Source organism: Coregonus clupeaformis, chromosome 23 (genome assembly GCF_020615455.1).
Source record: "Coregonus clupeaformis isolate EN_2021a chromosome 23, ASM2061545v1, whole genome shotgun sequence".
Taxonomy (NCBI): Eukaryota; Metazoa; Chordata; class Actinopteri; order Salmoniformes; family Salmonidae; genus Coregonus; species Coregonus clupeaformis.
The window spans coordinates 41,732,131-41,757,675 of record NC_059214.1 but is presented as its reverse complement, the minus strand read 5'-3'; the positions used below and the strand labels follow the sequence as shown (position 1 = coordinate 41,757,675).

The window sequence follows — 25,545 nt, the reverse complement described above, 5'->3', positions numbered from 1 at the left end:
TAGACCTATCACTAAAAGCTTCAGTCATACAAAAATTATACTTAAATCTGAACTGGTTCTCTAGCAAACTAGTAAGATTGTCTCACCCAATGTTCAAGAAGGGACTTTTTCCCTTTATTCAGATTACAACCCCTCACTTTCAGGTATTTGAAAAGGAAATAATCTCCCAAATATCACTATTTCTAAAACAAGCCATAGAAATTTGGTTGCAATTTCAATTTAATCCTCCAGAAATGACAGAACAAATATTGCAACAAATATTGTGGTTAAACTCAAATATACTAATTGATTAAAAAAACGTTCTTTTTTGAGAAAATGTTCAAAAAAAGGTATAATCTTCTTAAATGATATTATCGGTAGGAATGGTGGAGTTATGTTGCACATGCAGCTAACAAAAACATATGGAAATGTCTGCTCTACCCAAAATTACAACCAAATAATTGCAGCATTACCGCAAAAATGGAAGAGGAAAGTGGAAGGAGGAAAAAGTAAGGAACTTGTCTGTCGGCCTTGCATTAAAGAACATAATTGGTTAAAGAAAATTGTGATAAATAAAAAAGTTTACCAGTTTCATTTAAGGACCAAAAGATTGACAGCCGTCCCATACAGATTGCAAAATAGTTGGGAAGAGATTTTTGACGTACCGATTCCATGGCATAGTGTTTATGAACTGATACGCAAAACGATGCCGGATTCAAAACTTTGAATTTTTCTATTTAAATTATTATATAAAATTCTTGCTACCAATAGAATGTTATTTGTATTGGGGATACAATCTTCCCAGCTCTGCAGATTTGGCTGTGAAGAGACATAATCATTAGTTCATTTGTTTTGGTACTGTCCATTTGTAGCTTGTTTCTGGACACAGGTCCAGGAATGGCTGAAGGATTGCAATATTTGCATGGAGTTGACCCTGCAGATAGCACTACTGGGTGATCTGAAAAGTCATAGTCAATCGATCAATAATATAATAATACTTTTAGCAAAGATGTTTATTTTCAATTCACAAACTGTAGAAACAATGAGAATAGAAAGGTTCAGAACTTTTGTAAAACATCACAGTACAGTTGAAAAATATATGGCAAATAGAAATCCAATATGGATGGTGTTAAGAGATAGATGGGAGGTGTTGAATGGAGCTGAAGGATGGGACTAATAACAACAACTAATAACAACAAGATAACTAGTGTAAGACATGCTGTGTCCATAATAAGTATATAGGGTATATATTGTGAGCTTTTGTGAAAGAGCACAGTTAGAAAGATATGGCATATAGAAGCATACCAGATGGACATCATGAAAATGATCGGAGGAAGTTCAGAAGTAAAAACAAACAAAATATAATTAGTGACTGTGTCCATAAAATGTATATAGTATGTATAAGCATGAAGTAGAGGCCTAAGCATTGTTGTTCACTAGTTTACTCCAATTAGAGAGGGGATGGTGGGGTTGGAAAGTAATAAAGGGAAATATATATATTTTTAAAGGATAAGTATGTATGTATATATGTACAGTGAGGGAAAAAAGTATTTGATCCCCTGCTGATTTTGTACGTTTGCCCACTGACAAAGAAATGATCAGTCTATCATTTTAATGGTAGGTGTATTTGAACAGTGAGAGACAGAATAACAACAAGAAAATCCAGAAAAACGCATGTCAAAAATGTTATTAATTGATTTGCATTTTAATGAGGGAAATAAGTATTTGACCCCCTCTCAATCAGAAAGATTTCTGGCTCCCAGGTGTCTTTATACAGGTAACGAGCTGAGATTAGGAGCACACTCTTAAAGGGAGTGCTTCTAATCTTAGCTTGTTACCTGTATAAAAGACACCTGTCCACAGAAGCAATCAATCAATCAGATTCCAAACTCTCCACCATGGCCAAGACGAAAGAGCTCTCCAAGGATGTCAGGGACAAGATTGTAGACCTACACAAGGCTGGAATGGGCTACAAGACCATCGCCAAGCAGCTTGGTGAGAAGGTGACAACAGTTGGTGCGATTATTTGCAAATGGAAGAAACACAAAATAACTGTCAATCTACCTCGGCCTGGGGCTCCATGGAAGATCTCACCTCGTGGAGTTGCAATGATCATGAGAACGGTGAGGAATCAGCCCAGAACGACACGGGAGGATCTTGTCAATGATCTCAAGGCAGCTGGGACCATAGTCACCAAGAAAACAATTGGTAACACACTACGCCGTGAAGGACTGAAATCCTGCAGCGCCCGCAAGGTCCCCCTGCTCAAGAAAGCACATATACATGCCTGTCTGAAGTTTGCCAATGAACATCTGAATGATTGAGAGGAGAACTGGGTGAAAGTGTTGTGGTCAGATGAGAACAAAATGGAGCTCTTTGGCATCAACTCAACTCGCCGTATTTGGAGGAGGAGGAATGCTGCCTATGACCCCAAGAACACCATCCCCACCGTCAAACATGGTGGTGGAAACATGATGCTTTGGGGGTGTTTTTCTGCTAAGGGGACAGGACAACTTCACCGCATCAAAGGGACGGGGCCATGTACCGTCAAATCTTGGGTGAGAACCTCCTTCCCTTAGCCAGGGCATTGAAAATGGGTCGTGGATGGGTATTCCAGCATGACAATGACCCAAAACACACGGCCAAGGCAACAAAGGAGTGGCTCAAGAAGAAGCACATTAAGGTCCTGGAGTGGCCTAGCCAGTCTCCAGACCTTAATCCCATAGAAAATCTGTGGAGGGAGCTGAAGGTTTGAGTTGCCAAACGTCAGCCTCGAAACCTTAATGACTTGGAGAAGATCTGCAAAGAGGAGTGGGACAAAATCCCTCCTGAGATGTGTGCAAACCTGGTGGCCAACTACAAGAAACGTCTGACCTCTGTGATTGCCAACAAGGGTTTTGCCACCAAGTACTAAGTCATGTTTTGCAGAGGGGTCAAATACTTATTTCCCTCATTAAAATGCAAATTAATTTATAACATTGTTGACATGCGTTTTTCTGGATTTTTTTGTTGTTATTCTGTCTCTCACTGTTCAAATAAACCTACCATTAAAATTATAGATTGATAATTTATTTGTGAGTGGGCAAACGTACAAAATCAGCAGGGGATCAAATACTTTTTTCCCTCACTGTATGTACAGTGGGGAGAACAAGTATTTGATACACTGCCGATTTTGCAGGTTTTCCTACTTACAAAGCATGTAGAGGTCTTATCTATATAATATTTTTATTTGGAATTTGGGAGAAATTTTGTCAGTAGTTTATAGAATAAAACAAAAATGTTAATTTCACCCAAACACATACCTATAAATAGTAAAACCAGAGAAACTTATATTTTTGCAGTGGTCTCTTAATTTCTTCCAGAGCTGTATACAGTGGGGAGAACAGGTATTTGATACACTGCCGATTTTGCAGGTTTTCCTACTTACAAAGCATGTAGAGGTCTGTCATTTTTATCATAGGTACACTTCAACTGTGAGAGATGGAATCTAAAACAAAAATCCAGAAAATCACATTGTATGATTTTTAAGTAATTAATTTGCATTTTATTGCATGACATAAGTATTTGATCACCTACCAACCAGTAAGAATTCCGGCTCTCACAGACCTGTTAGTTTTTCTTTAAGAAGCCCTCCTGTTCTCCACTCATTACCTGTATTAACTGCACCTGTTTGAACTCGTTACCTGTATAAAAGACACCTGTCCACACACTCAATCAAACAGACTCCAACCTCTCCACAATGGCCAAGACCAGAGAGCTGTGTAAGGACATCAGGGATAAAATTGTAGACCTGCACAAGGCTGGGATGGGCTACAGAACAATAGGCAAGCAGCTTGGTGAGAAGGCAACAACTGTTGGCGCAATTATTAGAAAATGGAAGAAGTTCAAGATGACGGTCAATCACCCTCGGTCTGGGGCTCCATGCAAGATCTCACCTCGTAGGGCATCAATGATCATGAGGAAGGTGAGGAAGTTATATGGAATTGTTTTAAAAAGGTAATGCCAGGATTATTTAGCTATTTCATTTAGAATATAAAAAAGTAAGTATATAAAGTATATAAAATACAAATACAAATGTATTTGATGAAACATTATTTTTTTCCTTACTGCTATTAGCACATACAAACCCATTGAATAACAGATTCACTACATGGAACAACAGATAGTCCCAAGATAATATCAAAAGGAAGTTTGTTCTGAAGTGTCTCTCCTACATCTGAGAAATATTTTTTGGCATTAAACAGTCTCCATATGAACTTCCATTAATTTTTTCAACTGGTTTTGGGGACCTTCAGATGAGTCTTGTGAGGCCTGTGGGTATCCTAGAGCAGTGTGTAGCCCAAATGGATCGGACGCTACAGACAGATCGGCTGTACCGACTTAAGAGGAGTCTCCTGACACTTGTCAAAACGGAAAACACCATTGTGTTCTTGAGAGTCTCATCTTTCCAGAGAGGGGTCATAATAGTTTGTATGCCAAACCGTTCAGATGCTACAGATTATTTTGTGAGAAGACTGATTTTCGGGATGTCTCATGGTCTGACAAACACCGCTATAGCGCTGTCACTTTCCACCGCAGATGCGGAAGTGCGACATCGGTGGGGCGGATGCGGCGGATTGAGACGCATCCAATGCAAAACCAGATATCTCTAGCTTAAACTGACAGATTCTTATGGGTATTTTTTTTTAATGCTTATTAGATTTCCATGGGGGCGCAGACATCGACCTTAGGGGGCTAACTTCTATGCGGTCCCAAATCACGTTATTGTAGGAGCACCTACTCTAAGCGTATGAATGACGCTGTTTGAGAAGGTTTGAATCCTAAGCAACCTGCATACACATTGTTTGAAGTAATAGACCCACATAGCTACTGTAGTAGGTCAAAGCTGTGTACTGGAAAACCTTGGTAGAGCATGGGTGGAGTAGGCATTGTGGTGCTCGTGAATGTCCTTTCTTTTTCGGCTTCAGACCAATGCCTACTTCTCACTTAAAATGTAGTTTTTGGTTTTTAATATACTATATACAGAGGGGAGAACAAGTATTTGATACACACTGCCGATTTTGCAGGTTTTCCTACTTACAGAGCATGTAGAGGTCTGTAATTTTTATCATAGGTACACTTCATCTGCGAGAGGCGGAATCTAAAACAAAAATCCAGAAAATCACATATGATTTTTAAGTAATTAATTTGCATTTTATTGCATGACATAAGTATTTGATCACCTACCAACCAGTAAGAATTCTCACAGACCTGTTAGTTTTTCTTTAAGAAGCCCTCCTGTTCTCCACTCATTACCTGTATTAACTGCACCTGTTTGAACTCGTTACCTGTATAAAAGACACCTGTCCACACACTCAATCAAACAGACTCCAACCTCCCCACAATGGCCAAGACCAGAGAGCTGTGTAAGGACATCAGGGATAAAATTGTAGACCTGCACAAGGCTAGGATGGGCTACAGGACAATAGGCAAGCAGCTTGGTGAGAAGGCAACAACTGTTGGCGCAATTATTAGAAAATGGAAGAAGTTCAAGATGACGGTCAATCACCCCTCGGTCTGGGGCTCCATGCAAGATCTCACCTCGTGGGGCATCAATGATCATGAGGAAGGTGAGGGATCAGCCCAGAACTACACGGTAGGACCTGGTCAATGACCTGAAGAGAGCTGGGACCACAGTCTCAAAGAAAACCATTAATAACACACTACGCCGTCATGGATTAAAATCCTGCAGCGCACGCAAGGTCCCCCTGCTCAAGCCAGCGCATGTCCAGGCCCGTCTGAAGTTTGCCAATGACCATCTGGATGATCCAGAGGAGGAATGGGAGAAGGTCATATGGTCTGATGAGACAAAAATAGAGCTTTTTGGTCTAAACTCCACTCGCCGTGTTTGGAGGAAGAAGAAGGATGAGTACAACCCCAAGAACACCATCCCAACCGTGAAGCATGGAGGTGTAAACATCATTCTTTGGGGATGCTTTTCTGCAAAGGGGACAGGACGACTGCACCATATTGAGGGGAGGATGGATGGGGCCATGTATCGCGAGATCTTGGCCAACAACCTCCTTCCCTCAGTAAGAGCATTGAAGATTGGTCGTGGCTGGGTCTTCCAGCATGACAACGACCCGAAACACACAGCCAGGGCAACTAAGGAGTGGCTCCGTAAGAAGCATCTCAAGGTCCTGGATGGCCTAGCCAGTCTCCAGACCTGAACCCAATAGAACATCTTTGGAGGGAGCTGAAAGTCTGTATTGCCCAGCGACACCCCCGAAACCTGAAGGATCTGGAGAAGGTCTGTATGGAGGAGTGGGCCAAAATCCCTGCTGCAGTGTGTGCAAACCTGGTCAAGACCTACAGGAAACGTATGATCTCTGTAATTGCAAACAAAGGTTTCTGTACCAAATATTAAGTTCTGCTTTTCTGATGTATCAAATACTTATGTCATGCAATAAAATGCTAATTAATCACTTAAAAATCATACAATGTGATTTTCTGGATTTTTGTTTTAGATTCCGTCTCTCACAGTTGAAGTGTACCTATGATACAAATTACAGACCTCTACATGCTTTGTAAGTAGGAAAACCTGCAAAATCGGCAGTGTATCAAATACTTGTTCTCTCCACTGTATGTAACTGACTCTCTCCTGTAGTATACTATCCCTGTTTGTGTGCACGAGAGCAATCTGAATGCAAGGACCTAACCCTGCCAACTTCTACAGGCTTGGATTCTCTCTTCCATTATTAAATACAGTATTTCCAATGGCTATTCTCATGTTTCCTTTCAGTCAACAGCCAGACAGAAAAGATAAGGTTACGTTTTTTAACATTTACAATCTGTAGAGAATAGAAAGGTTCAGAACTTTTGTGAAACATCACAGCACAGTTGAAAAATATATGACAAATAGAAATCAAAAACCGGATGGTGTTCAGAGATAGATGGGAGGGGTTGAGTGGAGCTGAAGGTTGGGACTAAAACTAACAAGATAACTAATGTAAAATATACTGTGTCTTTAAAATGTATATAGTATGTAGAAGCTGGAAGTTGAAGCCTAAGTGTTGTTGTCCATTAGTTTACTTCAATTAGGGGAGGGGTGGTAGGGTTAGGGGAAAATAATAAAGGAAAATATGTTTACAAAATACAAAAATATATATATGGGGGATTGGAAATGATTCAGACAATTACATTGATGGAAGCCACAATATATCTGCAATATTACAGCTGTAGGAATTATGTGATGACTTAAGCACAATGACAATGTGTTCATTTAGCATGAATATCCCAAATCAGGATTTCTTTCCTGATCGATTATTATAATTGAATAGGATGTTGATTACCCAGAGTGATTATATGGGGTAGAACATTCCATGACTTCTGATGCAATCTGCTCCATATGTGGGTGTGTTCTGTCATGTTGAGGTACCGTTGAGACATCATACTGTACCTTGTGGACTTGGCCTTGATGTGCTTTGTCAAGGCAGTTCATTATGAGATAAGAGTGCATACCTGTTGGAACGGAATTCTTTAGGTAAAGAACACGGCTGTCACATTTGAAAGACGTCCTCAGGGCTGTTCCCCGACAAACATTGAAAGGTCACATATAACATGTACATTTCTATAGCTGACTCTATGGGTCTTTGTTTATTGAGTAACCTGGAACATTCCAGGTTGAATATACTTTCTCAGTGAAGCGTAATCCTTCTACTCAACATAACATATCATATTCAACATATTAATGTATGATAAGATACTATTTTATTCCAGAGCACTGTAGCAGTGGGGCTCTATATACTACACTAGCCAGGGCCATAGCCTATGTGAAAAGAAAAACTAATGAATAAATATGCTGAGCTACAGGGTATTTAAAGTACCTAGTACAACATACACATTTTCTGGTAGGAGGACTGTCCAACAAAAACAAGCCATTGGTTCCCATTAGGAGCGGACACACACACACACACACACACACACACACATACACACAGGGGCGGCTGAGTGGACACAAGGCCCAGACAGAGGGCCTGGGACCGGCACAGACACTCCACCCCGCATCACTGGGCATGGCCCGCTCCTCTTCTGGCCCTAAGCCTCTGTTGTTTCAGAAATTCCTCCTCTGTTAACCAGTCACCAGCATGCTGCACTGAAGTACATGCACATCAGCCTCCTTAATATCAAGAGCTGTGAAATACAGTATAGCCTATTGGTTTGCCTTTGAGTTAAGTTTTTATTGTGGTATACACCGTCCAATGAAATGCTTACTTGCAGGTTCCTTCTTGACAATGCAACAACAACAAAAAAAACATAGCTGCAAGCAGCAATGCCGAGGTTCAGCTGTGGGACCACTGTGCCACCCTCAGGACAAATTGGACACATCGCCCTATGATGAGTTACTTCTGCACTGTTTACCACACTTGCCAAATATCAGAACTCAGAATCAAACTGATCATGCAATATGCTTATGATGTATTTTGTACAATTTGTATTGATGTTGATAACTTTAAACAGCTTCTCCAGAACTGCTGGACCAATCAGCACCAAATTTGGTATATAGCATCTATGGATGCACAACTTCAACATTTTCCAGCTTGCATTAATGTTTTTAGCGCCACCATGCGGGCAAAACTGAACCATACTTTCAGGTTAGCTAGACTCATCCCTGAGCATGTGTGACCAATTTCATCACTCTAAGTCAAACAGATCAAAAGATACAAACATATGGCCCTTATAGCGCCACCGTGTGGTCGATCTAAATGTGTCCGCATGTGTTGAGTCTTCACAGTGGTTGGAACGTGTACTAAGGTGTTACAATTTGAATATCCGTGATTGATTTATACGTACAGTACCTGTCAAAAGTTTGGACACACCTACTCATTCAAGGGTTTTTCTTTATTTTTTACTATTTTCTACATTGTAAAATAATAGTGAAGATATCAAAACTATGAAATAATACATATGGAATTATGTAGTAACAAAAAAAGTGTTAAACAAATCAAAATATATTTTATATTTGAGATTCTTCAAAGAAGCCACCCTTTGCCTTGATGACAGCTTTGCACACTCTTGGCATTCTCTCAACAAGCTTCATGAGGTAGTCACCTGGAATGCTAACAGGTGTGCCTTGTTAAAAGTTAATTTGTGGAATGACAAGGTAGGGGGGGTATACAGAAGATAGCCCTATTTGGTAAAAGACCAAGTCCATATTATGGCAAGCACAGCTCAAATAAGCAAAGAGAAACAACAGTCCATCATTACTTTAAGACATGAAGGTCAGTCAATACGGAACATTTCAAGAACTTTGAAAGTGCAGTCGCAAAAACCATCAGACTAGCTATGAAACTGGCTCTCATGAGGACCGCCACAGGAATAGAAGACCCAGAGTTACCTCTGCTGTAGAGGATAAGTTCATTAGAGTTACCAGCCTCAGAAATTGCAGCCCAAATAAATGCTTCACAGAGTTCAAGTCACAGACACATCTCAACATCAACTGTTCAGAGGAGACTGTGTGAATCAGGCCTTCATGGTCGAATTGCTGCAAAGAAACCACTACTAAAGGACACCAATAACAAGAAGAGACTTGCTTGGGCCAAGAAACACGAGCAATGGACATTAGACCGGTGGAAATGTGTCCTTTGGTCTGGAGTCCAAATTTGAGATTTTTGGTTCCAACCGCTGTGGCTTTGTGAGACGGTGTGGGTGAACGGATGATCTCTGCATGTGTATTTCCCACCGTAAAGCATGGAGGAGGAGGTGTTAGGGTGTGGGGGTTTGCTGGTGACACTGTCTGTGATTTATTTAGAATTCAAGGCTAACTTAACCAGCATGGCTACCACAGCATTCTGCAGCGATACGCCATCCCATCTGGTTTGGGCTTAGTGGGACTATCATTTGTTTTTCAACAGGACAATGACCCAACATACCTCCAGGCTGTGTAAGTGCTATTTTACCAAGAAGGAGAGTGATGGAGTGCTGCATCAGATGACCTGGCCTCCACAATCCCCCGACCTCAACCCAATTGAGATGGTTTGGGATGAGTCGGACAGCAGAGTGAAGAAGAAACAGCCAACAAGTGCTCAGCATATGTGGGAACTACTTCAAGACTGTTGGAAAAGCATTCCAGGTTAAGCTGGTTGAGGGAATGCCAAGAGTGTGCAAAGCTGTCATCAAGGCAAAGGGTGGCTATTTGAAGAATCTCAAATATAAAATATATTTTGATTTGTTTAACACTTTTTTGGTTACTACATGATTCCATATGTGTTATTTCATAGTATTTATGTCTTCACTATTATTCTACAATGTAGAAAATAGTAAAAATAAAGAAAAACCCTGGAATGAGTAGCTGTGTCCAAACTTTTGACTGGTACTGTATTTATGTGCCAGACCACTCCCGCGTGAATGCTTATTGATCAATAGCGGCCATGTTGTTTTAGGTCTGGAAAATATTGCGTTGGGAGAACTTCGCTGCTGAACCCCTAATAATAAAAGATAATAATACGAACATAAAGTAAATTGCTCAGTAGAATAAAATAAACATTTTGGCATAAATACACTGAACAAAAATATAAACGCAACATGTAAAGTTGACCTTACAGTGAAATGCTTACTTACAAGCCCTTAACCAACAATGCAGTTTTAAGAAAAATAAGTGTTGAGTAAAAAATTTATAAGTAAAAATAAAAAAAATAAGAAAAATAGAAAACGAACATGGAGTGAATACAAAAACAGGAGAAGCGTCGGAAATTGTCCATACGCACAAAAAGCTTATTTCTCTAAAATTTGGTTCACAAATCTGTTTACATCCCTGTTAGTGAGCATTTCTCCTTTGCCAATATAATCCATCCACCTGACAGGTGTGGCAAATTAAGAAGCTGATTAAACATCATGATCATTACACAGGTGCTGGGGACAATAAAAGGACACTCTAAAATGTTCAGTTTTGTCACACAACACACTGTCACAGTTGTCCAAATTTTTGAGGGAGTGAGCAATTGACATGCTGACTGCAAGAATGTCCACCAGAGCTGGTGCCAGAGAATTTAATGTTCATTTGTCTACCATAAGCCGTCGTTTTAGAGATTTTGGCAGTACTTCCAACTGGCTTCACAACCGCAGACCACGTGTAACCACGCCAGCCCAGGACCTCCACATCCAGCTTCTTCACCTGCAGGATCGTCTGAGACCAGCCACCCAGACAGCTGATGAAACTGTGAGTTTGCACAACCAAATAATTTCTGCACAAACTGTCAGAAACCATCTCAGGGAAGTCTTGACCTGACTGCAGTTTGGCATCGTAACCGACTTCAGTGGGGCAAATGCTCACACTGGAGAAGTGTGCTCTTCACGGATTAATCCCGCTTTCAACTGTACTGGGCAGATGGCAGACAGCGTGTATGGCGTCGTGTGGGCGAGCGGTTTGCTGATGTCAACGCTGTGAACAGAGTGCCCCATCATGGCGGTGGGGTTATGGTATGGGCAGGCATAAGCTACATTCAACATTTGACCGTCAAAGGTCGTCAGAGGCGCTACCCCATTGTAGCGAGCTCATTCACGTGCGCATCAACAATTGTTTTTTGTTTGTCTTGCGTATATTAGTTTGTTTTGTAGTTGTACCGACGGCACTAAGAAGATGGAGTACTGGAAGTATTTGTTTACACTGTTGTTAGCTGCAGTGAGTTTAGAGACTGTAGAGTGTACCAAACACTCGGATAATGCAGAGACCTTGATAACATACAGCCGGGATGAACTCCATGCCCTACAGCCAAGTAAAGTTGGCCGACTACAGCTAGAGCTGCCCCCTGAGATTAAACAGTACAGTTGTCCGACTACAGCTAAAGCTGACCCCTGAGGTCCCAGCCACAATGGCTAACCACGTTGCGGGCTGCGTTCAAGCCCACAAGAAAACCCAGCTAGCTTGATAGGCTGCTAGCTAGCAGCTAGGCTAGCTGTTACGCCAAACAGCTCCTCAGACCCGGCCTTGGTCAGCAGGATCACTGGACAGATAGTAGCGGTCCCAGCAACTGATGCCAACCGCGTCGCGGGATCCAAATTCAAAAGGTAGATAGCTAGTAACCAAACTTTTTCAATAGACTTCCCAAAACAACAAACCGAGCTCTCCCTCATTGCATGTTCAAGAGGAAGTGACGAGCACCGCCTCTGGATGTGAAAACCAAAGACGAGGTGGGAAAGATTTTTTTGTCATTCCCATCAAAGAAATGAGTGTTTACAAAATGACAGCCGTGCCGGGTGTATAAATTGAGCATTATTGTTACGGCAGGACAATAGTGCTCAGTGTGTTTTGTTGTGGAGTGCCAGAGTGATTTAAAGCTGCTGACTGCACCAGACGCTTACATCGCGCTCGCTTCTCGCTGGCTCTCTCTCCCTCCGTCATTTGTATGGATGAGCGCAATCTGTCTGCCTGCATGGTCTGGTCACAGCCTGCTGCTGCCTGTCTCCCTGCCAGTCACCCACAATGGGCACATGCTCTCACTCGCTCTCAATTCAATCGTCTATTGCTCTCTCTCTGTACTGTCTATCTCCCCCATAGTCGCTCTCTCTGATTCTCTCTCTATTTCATTCACTCACTTAATCTTCCTCTCTCCTCTCCACAAACACATCCCTCTCTCTCCCTAACTCCTCTCACCATACAGCGTCCCACCTGAGTGTAACAGTCCTGAGTGTAAGAGTCCTGAGGGCCTTCTGGTGTTTTAATTAACTAGCTGGTGTCTGTGACTGAGCAAATTAGTCAGGGATGGGAGGAGGTGAGAGGAGAGTAGAGGAAATAGGATGAGAGGAGAAGAGAAGAGAGAATAGGAGGAGAGGAGTATGTCATGACAACGATAGTCAGAGAAGTTGGCCAAACAAAGCACATTCAGATGGTACCAGACTATCTGCTGTTATACACTAAGACATTCCCAACAACAGGTAGGTCTGGTCTCCATGGCAGCCCACACTGATAAAACAGAAGGCACCAGAATACAGGGAGGTGGAGGTACAGTGTACACATCCAGAACACACTTCCTGGCGACGGGAGGGGTTTTTGACCTGGAGTACCCACCACAATAAACACACACACACACAATACATGCATGTAGAATAATCGTCAGTGCAGTGAACACGTCTGGCCGCTCCATTCTGTCTGCAGAATAGTCCAGTACCTCTCTGCATGCCTTTGTTTCACAATAAAAACACACAACTGATCTTGTTGTTTGTGTTGTTAGAGTTTTGTTCAGACCAAAACATTTCATTTTGTTGTTTTTGTTAGAAGTTAAAGGTAAAACAGAACTCTGAGGCCCTATGAAAACGACATAACAATATGGCTGATGGAACATACACTTTTTGAGTGATTTATCGCACCATGTTGATACTCTTGTCTACTGTTCATGAAAATTATGTGATTGGCATTATGACACCCATAACACATTTCCCTATCCATCTCTCATAAGCCTATTTGAAATCATGACAAGCTGCAAGCACATGATTTTATCCAGTTGAGTTGCACAAGGGTAAAGGAATGGGAATATGCTGTAAGAGTCGTTTTGCCCCACTGTCTCTGTCCCTTGGTATTTTAGGCCTACTGAAACTCTTTTTTTGTCCGTTGCCTGCCTCTCCCCTGTTGTTCCTCATCCTCTTCTCTCCAGACTGCTTTTTGTCTAGCTTGTCTGGGCGTCAGAGAGCATGCGCGGTCGCCATGTTAGCAAGTTCTCTCCTCCTCGGTCGTCACTAGTTACCACAGCCACAAATTCATAAACCACGCCCATTTCTACAAATTGTCTTCCGATTTTAAACCTAACCCTAACTTCAACCACACTGCTAATATTATGCCTAACCCTAACCTTAAATTAAGACCAAAAAGCTTTTTTGTTTTCATGAATTTTTACGATATAGCCAATTTTAACGTTGTGGCTGTGGTAACTATGTAGAAAGCCTCCTCCCGTCACACTCCAACGGCTCGAGCCACAGTGCAAGAACAAGAAGGCGGACTGGCTGTGGATAGCTTTTGGAAGAGGGAGTGATACAGCAAACATTGGACTAGCTAGCTATAACAAAGACTTTTCAGAATGGATTAACCCGTTTTGCGAGACAATTAAGTGGATATATTCTCCTAAGGACAACATTATATCGGTAAAGGATTGCTTGTTTTCATTTTTTGCTTCTGAGAAATTCAATAATGCAACTCACCACAGTGTGTGGATAGTGATGGAGTTAACGTTGCACTTCTGTATCAGCTCTCGTTTTGGATGTGTACTGCTTACTCAGTTTGTGTTATAACAATTTATTTTACCTATTGAGATAATATATTAAACGACGAAATGTTGGCTTGTATGTGAGAACATACGCGTCTGTAACTGGCTAGCAAGCCCAAACGCGGATGTTAGACTAGCTAACTAGCTAGTTAGCTTGTTAGCATTTCGGCTCGTCAACTGATTGTCAAACGCGAGCATTCTCCGTCACGAGGGGAGACGTTTAGATAATCCAAAAAGCTAAATAATTTGACCTTGTCTTTCAGACGGATTATTTATTGTCGGTTGATATATTGTTAAATATCAGTCTTTGTCAAAACGGCGGCCCTAACGAAGTGTAACGTAAACCCTGGAATCTTTCAAAATGCACCATCCTCATTCTGCAGGAGACTCTGGCAGCGTCAGAAAGATGGCGCACCCGGCGAATTTTCCTAGAAGGGGTAACGTTAGTAACATTAACACCGGCGCCGGGAGTGTTCCCACGTTGTCAACACCGACTAGTTCTGCTGTTAGCAAAAGCCACGTTCCCATTGAAGACTACCAATCCCCCCTCTTGATGCAGTCTCAACCCCCTGTTGGATCATCCTCCCCCGGGCCTCAGCACCCTCCCCACAGCCTGAACCTGCACTCCCAGCCCCCGCCACAGCCCCAGCCCCAGGCTCCCTCCTCTGGGTCTCAGCTGATGAAGAAGAAGAGCGGTTTCCAGATCACCAGTGTGACTCCAGCCCAGATCTCTGTGAGCACCAACAACAGCATAGCAGAGGACACAGAGAGCTATGATGATCTGGATGAGTCTCATACAGAGGATCTGTCCTCTTCAGAGATCCTGGATGTCTCCCTCTCCAGGGCCAATGACATGGCCGGGGGCGCAAGGAGCTCCTCGGAGGAGACGCTGAATAACTTCCATGAGGCGGACACCCCCGGGGCCATCTCCCCCAACCAGCCCCCCCACTCCTTACCCCAGGGACCCCAGCCCGGAGGGATGGTGAACGGAAATGTGCACCACTACCATCATCACCAGGGGCAACATAATCATCCTCAGCAGGCCCTGGCTCAGCCTCCTTCCTCTGCCCCCCACTCTACCCCCACCCCTGGAGGGGCTGGGGGTGCCCTAAAGATACCTTCTACCATGGATGTCCCTCTAGAGAATGTTTCAGTGGGTTCTGCCAGTGTTGCTACTCAGCCTGTAGCAGCTGTCTCTCTCCCTGGAATGCACAGCTCTGCTGTGGTAGCTACCGTTAGCATAGCTAATCCCCTGACCAGCAATGTTTGTAATGTGAATATGTACAGTTCTTCCAATGTGCCTGTGATGGGAGGTGTTAGCACCAGTGCTAGCAGCAGTGGTGGTGGCTTCCCCCCTAGTGTGATGAGTAGCGGTGGGGGGGTTGGAGGTTCGATGGGGAGTAACTTTGGCAACACCAATGTCAATCCGATCCAACACCAAAGCTCTGGAACTGTGAACTCGAGCGTCACTATGCCTTCTGCTGCTGCCAGTGCCTCTGTGGTGTTGGGGCCCTCCAGTGGCACACAGGGTGGAGGAGCTGCCATGCCCCAGCCAGGGATGAGCTCCTCGGGCATGGCTCTAGCCTCTGTCCCCTCCTCTCAGCCAGCCCCAACCCCAGCTCCTGCCACCACCAGCTCCCGTTTCAGAGTGGTCAAGCTTGACTCCAGCTCAGAGCCATTTAAAAAGGGCAGATGGACATGTGCTGAGTACTATGACAAGGAGACCCCAGCTTCGGCCCCTGCCCCCATGTCCTCTGAGGCTACTGCCCCTAGTGGCCGGGTTGTGGAGAGCATGCGGCCGTGTGGGCCTGAGAGTGTGAAAGGGGGGTCGGAGAGGGAGGGCACCAGTGGGAGTTCAGTGACCAGCACACTGAGTCACTACATAGAGAGTGTGGGCAGTGGAGAGGCTGGAGGCCCCCCATTACTCCAGCCCCACCCTCACTACCAGGACTACGCCAACCCCCCTCAGGCCTTCCAGACCTCCCACCCAGGTTTCCCCATGGGGTTGTCCCACCCCCAGTCTCACCTGCTGACCACCGTGGCTCCCTCAGTCCCTGCCAGCATTCACCAGCCTGCCCCCATCAACATGGCAGGCCTCCAGACCACCATAGGCCACCCTACCACTCCTATGCCCCAGCAGCCGCTCACCTACGCCCAGGCAGCCTCGATCCCGGCCCCAGGCTCAGCTCAGGGCCTAGTGGGGGTGTCCCAGCAGCAGATGGGCTATGCTCTTACCCAGCAGGCTTCTGCGCCTCCCGAGGTAGCCCTAGCGCACAGGCTGAGCGAGGGAGGGGGCATGCCTCCAGACTACCCCCAGCCCCAGGCAGGCCTACCCCAACCTGCTGTCCCGCAGACCCTGCCTGGACCCGGGCAGATGATGGGAGTCTCGCAGCAGCAGGTGGTTGGCTCCGTGCCCCAGCTCCAACCCCAGGGTCTCGTCCAACAGCAGCCCCAGCAGTCCTCAATCCAGGCCTCTGCTATAGGAGGGGGGTTAATGCCTCAGATGGGCCCAGGAGGAGTGACCGGGTTTGGGCAGCAGCCACAAGGACATACTCTCCCCCTGGACCACCAACATCAGCAACAACAGCAGTCATTCCCAAGCCAAGCCCAAGGACTTGCCACCCAGCTGTCCAACACTTTCCCCCCTAATCAGGGCTGCCTAGTCTCCAATGTGCTTCCTCCTAACCCCCAGAGCGACCCCCAGCCCCAGAACGGCGGTGGACTGGCCCAGTCTCATCCCCAGGTCAGCATGCTCCAGGACTTCAGCAGTGCCCAAGCCCACACCCAGGCTGTGGCTTCCCAGGCCAGTGCCCTATACGCCAGCCTGCCCTCCTTCACCACCACCCAGCTGGAGGATGCCCAGCGCCTGCTTTTCCAGCACCAGTCTGCCCTGCTGGCCCAGGCCCTGCCCAAGCTGGCTGTGGAGGGTGGCTCTGCGACGGGCACAGGCCTGGGGCTGGGGACCGAAAGTAACGCTGCCGCCGCCACGGCGGTCAGTGCCTTAACCTCCTCCGCTGGACTCTTCAAAGCCATGGACAGCGACGATGATGGGTGAGTCCCAAATCAGTGCCTTTTAGTATATGTTTTTGATCTATTTATTGATTTTTGGGGTATAAAAGTGACAGTAGGCCCTACACTAGTAGGTCTGCTGATAGACAATATCACTGAAGAGATGGTCCCATTTTGTCTCCTTTCTACCTTCAGCATACTGCTTTTAAAATTCCTTCCCTAATGTTGGATCTGATGTGCTGAATGGCATTTAGACCATGAAATGTTTAGTCAGCGTTGGCCTTAAAACACAGTGTCCTGAACATGACCTTGCATTCTAGCCTTCGAGGGGGCGGGGGGGTTTCTTCCTAGTGGAGTGATGCAGCCTGCTGAGTGCCTGGTGGTTGTTTGGTTTGGGTAAATCCAGGTCGCCACGGCAGCACCGTGTGTGGGTGAGTGGGATGCCAGACAGTGTGTATGTGAGATGGCAGACAAAACCATGTGTGCACTCTCACTGTCTGAGAGCGCTCTATGCTACTCTGCCTCTCCTCCTCCTTAGACACTAGACAGGGCATGCTTAGCTGGAAGTGACATTTTGTTTACTTCAGACTGCAGTGACTCTGCATTTAAAACACACAGACTAGGGATGTGACAAATTGACAATTTTGCTTGATGTAAAAAAAACCCCACCAATTTCAGTTTTTCTATTCACAGTGCAGAATAATGGTCCTATTAGGTATGTACGAACGCTAGGGCCGGGCAGTCATGTACCCTTGAAAGCGCCTCAGCTACGGCATGTTTGTCTGTAAGGGTACACTACTGCTTTTTAAATGCCGACACAAAACCTTCTCTGGAGATAGTTTAGAAGCGCCACTGAACGGCATTTAACTTATCTGTAAAGGATTCTGCTTCTGAAGCGGGACTAACGTCCATCACTAGGCGGCCAGAATTTTCAATCAAATAATCTCGACCACTCTATCCTAAAAAAGTACTTTTAAAGTTTGTTAAATACCGTAACTTACCAAGACATTTAGTATAAAGAAAACGCATCTTCTGCTAGGAATCGACTCTTAAGATTCAGTATTTTTGGAACGGAGGAGACTGATTAATTGCAGTACTTCAGAGAACACAAACACTCGCATCTTTCATAGTGAGCTAGCGAGGGATGGAGAGAGAGGGTTCGGCCACCAGGAATGCTGTATTTCGCAGTTTCTTGGCTTGCGTTGTCTCAACTTCAATAAAGCATAGCCTATCATCAATTAATAGGCTAGGATATTTTACATGCAACAGACTGAAGGCTGAACACACACTCACTCATTAGCGAAGAGAGAGCAGGCGAGCCAGCTGCACTGTGATTTTAATTTTGTGGTGGAAAACCACCACAAAATGTTTCTTAATGTTAAGGATCCCAATTTAGTTTAAACGTTCACACCCCTAACACACACATAGGTACACACACACACAAACTGCCCAAGTCGTGTCAGCTTTTGACAGACATGCATCACAGACAGATTGATCCATCCCTGTCTGCTGCACAGAGCAGTATTTCTTCTTCTACCATGTTGTTTTCACCTTTTCCGATCTGTGCAGATGAGGAGGGGAAAAATAGAGAGGCTGGATTGCCCTATACACTCAGCACTTTGTTTTACTGCACTGGAAAGGGGGTTTAGGTTTCATACACATTTAATGATCTGACACAGGCCTAGAGGTGGTATAATGCAGGTGGATGCAGCAGTACTATAGGAAACTTCTTATGTTATGCTGAAGAATGAACTGTTAAATTGTTGAGACGGATGTAATGCTTTGGCAGTGCTATGAATGTAAGGGAAAGCCAATGGAATTTCACTCTAATATGTTTAGAAATCAGTATTTGAGGTTAGTGGGGAAGGAATTGTAATGTGCTTGCCTTTGCAGCAGAAAGTTATCAGCGTTTAGGTTACTAACCTTCTTAAACCTCTATTTTGTCTAGAACTGGCTCTCATGTGATGGTGTTGGAATATGGTGCCACCATGTGATCTTAAAGCCAGCGTGTAGAGCATGTTTTAGACAAAGTGTAGTGAACCAGGGATATGGACCAACAAGAACTTTGTTTCTCATTTTGAATATTCTACAGCCAGCTAGACGTGGTCATATGGCGGTCTTTGCCACTTAGCCGTAGCGATATTGGAGCTGAGGGATGGCTGCTGTTGTCACATGATGATGTACTCTGAGGAATGTATAATCTAGGAGGATAATGTGGATTACAGTCTTTAATAAATGCAGTGTTTGAGCTCGCAGCCCAAAGCCCTTCACAAATGAGCAGATCATCTTGGTGAATTAGCCTCCTAGCCAGTGGTTTACCTTCTGTATGACATTGACTTGTATTGAGTTTAGCCTTAGCCACCTCAGGATAATCTATTAGTTTGTGACAAGAAGTACAATTAAATGTTCTGCAAATGGGGGTAGTATGATAATTGATGTTTGTAACATGTAGATGTATAGACCTAGTTTTTTCAGTACCTGACAGAGCGTGCTGTAGCAGATGTCAGTAGGATATGATGATGATGATGATGAGTGGCTGTGTCAGTGACACACCTAAACAGCCCAGGCAGCTCCACTGTCAGAGTTCATCAGCACAGGCAGGCAGCAGGAATTAATGAATGCTTACTCTGTGTTAACCCCTCATTACACACGCCGCTATGCTGCACACTCAACCAGGGTGTTACACCTCGATCACACTGACAGCTTCATTGCGTTTTGGTACAAAAGAAGTACATTCATTTCCAATTGAACTCTGAATTTGCCTTGCAGCATTACGTTGCAGAGGCAGTTACAGTGCGTTCTGTGTGGTGCATACGTTGGATTTATCGAACGTGTGCATTAAACTGTATGTGTAGACAGCTTGACAGAAATGTTGAACTTTTGTTGCACACATATCCAGATGCGGTTACCATTTTGCGCAATGACGCTGTCGGTGTGATCGAGACCTTAGTGTTAGGAGATGGATAACTAATGACTGCCTTCTGAAGTTGGGCCTCTATTGTACTAGGCTAATTGACATCATGCCTTGCATCGTTTTACCTTTCGTTCTTGTAATGCTGATAGCGGTCAGATTTTTTCAGCCCTGAAATGCAAGGTATATTGAGTCATATTGCTGACGTCGTTTTCTGTTTAGTTGGATCCCCAAAACACATAGGCCTAAGGTTTCATCACGTTAGCATCTTCGTTTGCAAACCCTGCAAGAACCCACTGCTCTGGTCCCTTGCCAATAATTCTCCTTGTGCTGGCAGATTTCTCAATTTCACTGATTTGCATCTCTTTATTAGGGCCAGGAGGTTTTTTTTCACATTAACAGCCCAAACTCTGATGATGTAGGACATAATGATAAAAACTCACTGAATTGTAATGTTGTTAGTTTGGACAGGCATTTTTGGGAGAACAGACACATCGACAAAAGTCTGTATCTCAAAGTCTTAGGGTAAAATATGAATAGCCACTTTGAAAGGAAGGCTTGGCTACACACAAAAACAACAATAAGGAAAATATTCACATTTTCAAATATACCATGTATTCAGACCCCTTGACTTTTTCCACATTTTGTTACTTTACAGCCTTATTCTAAAATGGATTAAATTGTTTATTTTCCCCTTATCAATCTACACACAATACCCCATAATGACAAATCAAAAACAGGTTTTTAGAAATGTATTTTTTTATTTGGTATTTAATTTTTTTGTAAATTGTATTATTTTTTTTTGTCAGATATTTTTTTTATTTTTTTTTATTTTTTTAATCGGGGGGATGGATCAGCTTAATATTGCAGATAGATTGTATCTTCTATCAATGTAATTGTCTGCATCACTTCCAATCCCCCATGTTTTATATATATATATACTCCCCTTTATTACTTTTCAACCCCGCCATCCTTTCCCTACTTGGAGTAAATTAGTGAACAACAATGCCCAGGCCTCTACTTCCGATCTATACTTACTATCTACACCTTATAGACAGAGTTAATTTTACATTAATTCTATTATATATATATATATATATATATATATATATATATACTTTTTTATTTATTATTTTTTGCTCCTGAACAACTTCTACTCTCAACCTCTCCGATGATGTCCATCCGGTTTGCTTCTATATGCCATATCTTTCTAACTGTGCTCTTTCCCATAAGCTCCCAACATACAACGTATATACTTATTATGGACACAGTATGCTTACATTATTAGCTATCTTTGTTATTATTTGTTGTTATTGGTTATTAGTCCCATCCTTCAACTCTATTCAATACCTCCCATCTATCTCTTAACACCATCCATATAGGATTTCTATTTGCCATATATATTTCAACCGTACTGTGATGTTTTACAAAAGTTCTGAACCTTTCTATTCTCATTGCTTCTACAGATTGTGAATTAAAAATAAACATTTTTGCTAAAAGTATTATTATATTATTGATTGATTGACTATGACTTTTCAGATCACCCAGTAATGCTATCTGCAAGGTTAGCTCCAGGTAAATATTGCAATCCTTTAGCCATTCCTGGACCTGTGTCCAAAAACAAGCTACAGATGGACAGAACCAAAACAAATGATCTAATGATTCTGTCTCTTCACAGCAAAATCTGCAGAGCTGGGAAGATTGTATCCCCCATATAAATAACATTCTATTGGTAGCAAGAATTTTATATAATAATTTAAATTGAAAGATTCTCATTTTTGAATCCGGTGTCGTTTTGCGTGTCAGTTCATAAACACTATGGGATCGGTACGTCAAAGATCTCTTCCCAACTATTTTGCAATCTATATGGGACGGCTGTCAATCCTTTGGTCCTTAAGTGAAACTGATAAATAAAAAAGTATATCACAGTTTTCCTTAACCAATTATGTTCTTTAATGCAAGGACGACAGACAAGTTCCTTACTTTCTCCCCCTTCCACTTTCCTCTTCCACTTTTGCGGGAAGGCTGCAATTATTTGGTTGTAATTTTGGATAGAGCAGACATTTCCATATGTTTTTGTTAGCTGCATGTGCGACAACTCCACCAGTCCTACCGATGATATCATTTATGAAGATTATACCTTTTTTTGTCAATTAGAATATTTGAATTTAACCACAATATTGGTTGCATTATTTGTTCTGTCGTTTCTGGAGGATTAAATTGAAATTGCAACCAACTTTATATGGCTTGTTTTAGAAATAGTGATATTTGGGAGATGATTTCCTTTTCAAATAACTGCAAATGAGTTGTTGTAATCTGAATAAAGGGAAAAAGGCCTTTCTTGAACAGTGGGTGAGACAATCTTACTAATTTGCTTGAGAACCAGTTCGGGTTTAAGTATAACTTTTGTATGACCTGAAGCTTTTAGTGATAGGTCTAATGCTTTAATATTTAATAATTTCTGTCCTCATTCAAATTCATTATATAAATATGCCCTTTTAATTTTGTCTGGCTTGCCGTTCCAAATAAAATTGAATATTTTTTTCTCATATAATTTAAAAAACTGTTCGCTAGGCGTAGACAAGACCATAAGCAAATAGGTAAACTGGGATAATACTAAAGAGTTAATCAGGGTGATTTTTCCACAAATTGACAGGTATTTTCCTTTCCATGGTAGTAAGATCTTATCTATTTTTGCTAACTTTCTATAAAAATGTATTGAAGTGAGATCATTTATTTCCTTTGGGATATGTATTCCGAGTATATCCACATCACCATCAGACCATTTTATTGGTAAACTACATGGTAATGTAAAAAGTGTATTTTTTTAGTGATCCAATATGTAATATAGTACATTTGTCATAATTTGGTTGTAATCCAGAGAGGTTAGAAAATATATCTAGATCCTCTATGAGGCTGTGGAGGGATTCTAGTTGTGGATTTAAAAGATAACATGAATCATCAGCGTACAATGACACCTTTGTTTTTAAGCCCTGTATTTCTAATCCTCTGATATTATTATTGGATCTGATTTTAATAGCTAACATCTCGATGGCCACAATAAATAGATATGCCGATAGTGGACAACCTTGTTTCACTCCTCTTGACAGTTTAAAACTTTCTGAGAAATAGCCATTATTTACTATTTTACACCTAGGGTTACTATACATGATTTTGACCCATTTTATAAGAGATTCTCCAAAATTGAAATGCTCCAGGCATTTATATATAAACCCCAGTCGAATTTTATCAAATACCTTTTTGAAGTCTGCTAAGAATAGCAGGCCTGGTTTCCCATATTTTCAATAGTGTTCTATTGTTTCCAATACTTGCCTTATATTATCTCCAATGTATCTTCCATGTAAAAAACCTGTCTGATTAGAATTAATAATATCCGACAATACCTTTTTAATTCTATGCGCTATACATTTTGCTAGGATTTTTGCAACACTGAAGTGTAAGGGGCCTCCAATTTTGTAAATGGACTGGATCTTTATATTTTCCACTTGTATCCTGTTTCAGTAATAATGAGATCTTCTTCTTCAGTGTCAGATAATCTACCGCAGTGGTCTAAGGCACTGCAGGGAATGGCCGGCAGGGATGTAGCTCAGTTGATAGAGCATGGCGTTTGCAACGCCAGGGTTGTGGGTTCGTTTCCCACGGGGGACCAGTATGAAAAAAAAAAATATATATATATATATATATATATATACAGTGCCCTCCACAATTATTGGCACCCCTGTTTAAGATGTGGTCGAGGACTTCCAAAAATTCTCCTTTTTTTTAAAACAACATAGAACCCAAATGCAAAAAAAGAGAAAAATCCAACCTTTTATTTAAGTACATTACTTTGGTGTAAAAAAAAAATCACACATTTAGAAAAAAAAAAACCGTGAAATCATGTGTCCCACAATTATTGGCACCCCTGATGTTAATACTTTGTACAACCCCCTTTTGCCAACAAGACAGCACTTAATCTCCTCCTATAACATTTCACGAGATTGGAGAACACAGAGAGAGGGATCTTTGACCATTCTTCTTTGCACAATCTTTCTAGATCATCCAGTGTCCTGGGTCCTCTCTTATGCACTCTCCTCTTTAGCTTGCCCCACAGGTTTTCGATTGGGTTGAAGTCTGGGGACTGAGATGGCCATGGGAGGACCTTGAGTTTGTGACTGCTGAACCATTTTTGTGTAGATTTTGCCACATGTTTTGGATCATTATCCTGCTGAAAGACCCAATGACGACCCATCTTCAGCTTTCTGGCAGAGGCCATCAGGTTTTTATTTAAAATGTCCTGGTAGTTCAAAGCGTTCATAATGCCATGCACCCTAACAAGGTTCCCAGGGCCTTTGGAAGAGAAACAGGCCCACAGCATCACAGATCCTCCACCATACTTCACGGTGGGCATGAGGTGCTTTTCGGCATACTCATCTTTTGTTTTACGCCAGACCCACTTAGAGTGTTTGTTGCCAAAAAGCTCAATCTTAGTCTCATCTGACCAAAGCACACGATCCCAGTTGAAGTCCCAGTGCCGCTTAGCAAACTCCAGACGTTTACGTTTGTGAGTGTTAGTGAGAAAAATGCTTTTTCCTTGCATGCCTCCCAAACAGCTTGTTGGCATGTAGAGAGCGTCTGATGGTTGTTTTGGAGACTTTGTGACCCCAAGATGCCACTCTTTGATGCAATTCTGTGACAGTGAGCTTAGGACTTTTTTTTACTTCTCTTACCATCCTCCTCACTGTGTGTTGTGGCAAGATAAACTTGGGACCTCTTCCAGCCTTGTTTGTCACTGTTCCAGTTGTTTTAAACTTCTTAATGATTCCTCTGACTGTAGATACGGGCAAGTTAAGGCGAGTGGCTATTTTCTTGTAGCCATTGCCTGACTTATGAAGGTCGACACAAATCTGCCTTACTTGAATGGTGTGTTCTCTTGTCTTTGCCATGTTGACAAATGGGTAAGAGAATTAGGCCTCTGTGTCACGTCATATTTATACCCCAGGGAAACAGGAAGTCATGAATTACTAATTAAAAGTTCCTAGATACCCTGACCAACTTTAGCAACTACAGAAAAATATATATTTTTAAAAATCAATTAACATTTTCAGCGGAATTGTTAGGGGTGCCAATAATTGTGGGACACATGATTTCAAGTTATTTTTTTTCTAAATGTGTGATTTTATTTTTTTTACCACCAAAGTAATGTACTTAAATAAAAGGTTGGATTTTTCTCTTTTTTTGCATTTGGGTTCTATGTTGTTTAAAAAAAAATGAGAATTTTTGGAAGTCCTCGACCACATCTTAAACAGGGGTGCCAATAATAGTGGAGGGCACTGTATATATATATATATATATATATATATATATATATGTATTCACTAACTGTAAGTCGCTCTGGATAAGAGCGTCTGC

The 25,545-nt window shown here is 42.5% G+C and overlaps 1 protein-coding gene across 1 annotated transcript in view; it reads left to right on the top strand.

Moving 5' to 3' along the window:
- Positions 1-13,842: 13,842 nt before the first annotated feature.
- tsc22d1 (TSC22 domain family, member 1) overlaps positions 13,843-25,545 on the top strand; it is an 85,186-nt gene continuing 73,483 nt past the window's right edge. The window contains exon 1 of the mRNA XM_041844579.2: positions 13,843-17,264. Coding sequence (XP_041700513.1) covers positions 14,575-17,264 — 2,690 coding nt within the window. The 5' untranslated portion in view covers positions 13,843-14,574. The remainder of the gene's footprint in view (positions 17,265-25,545) is intronic.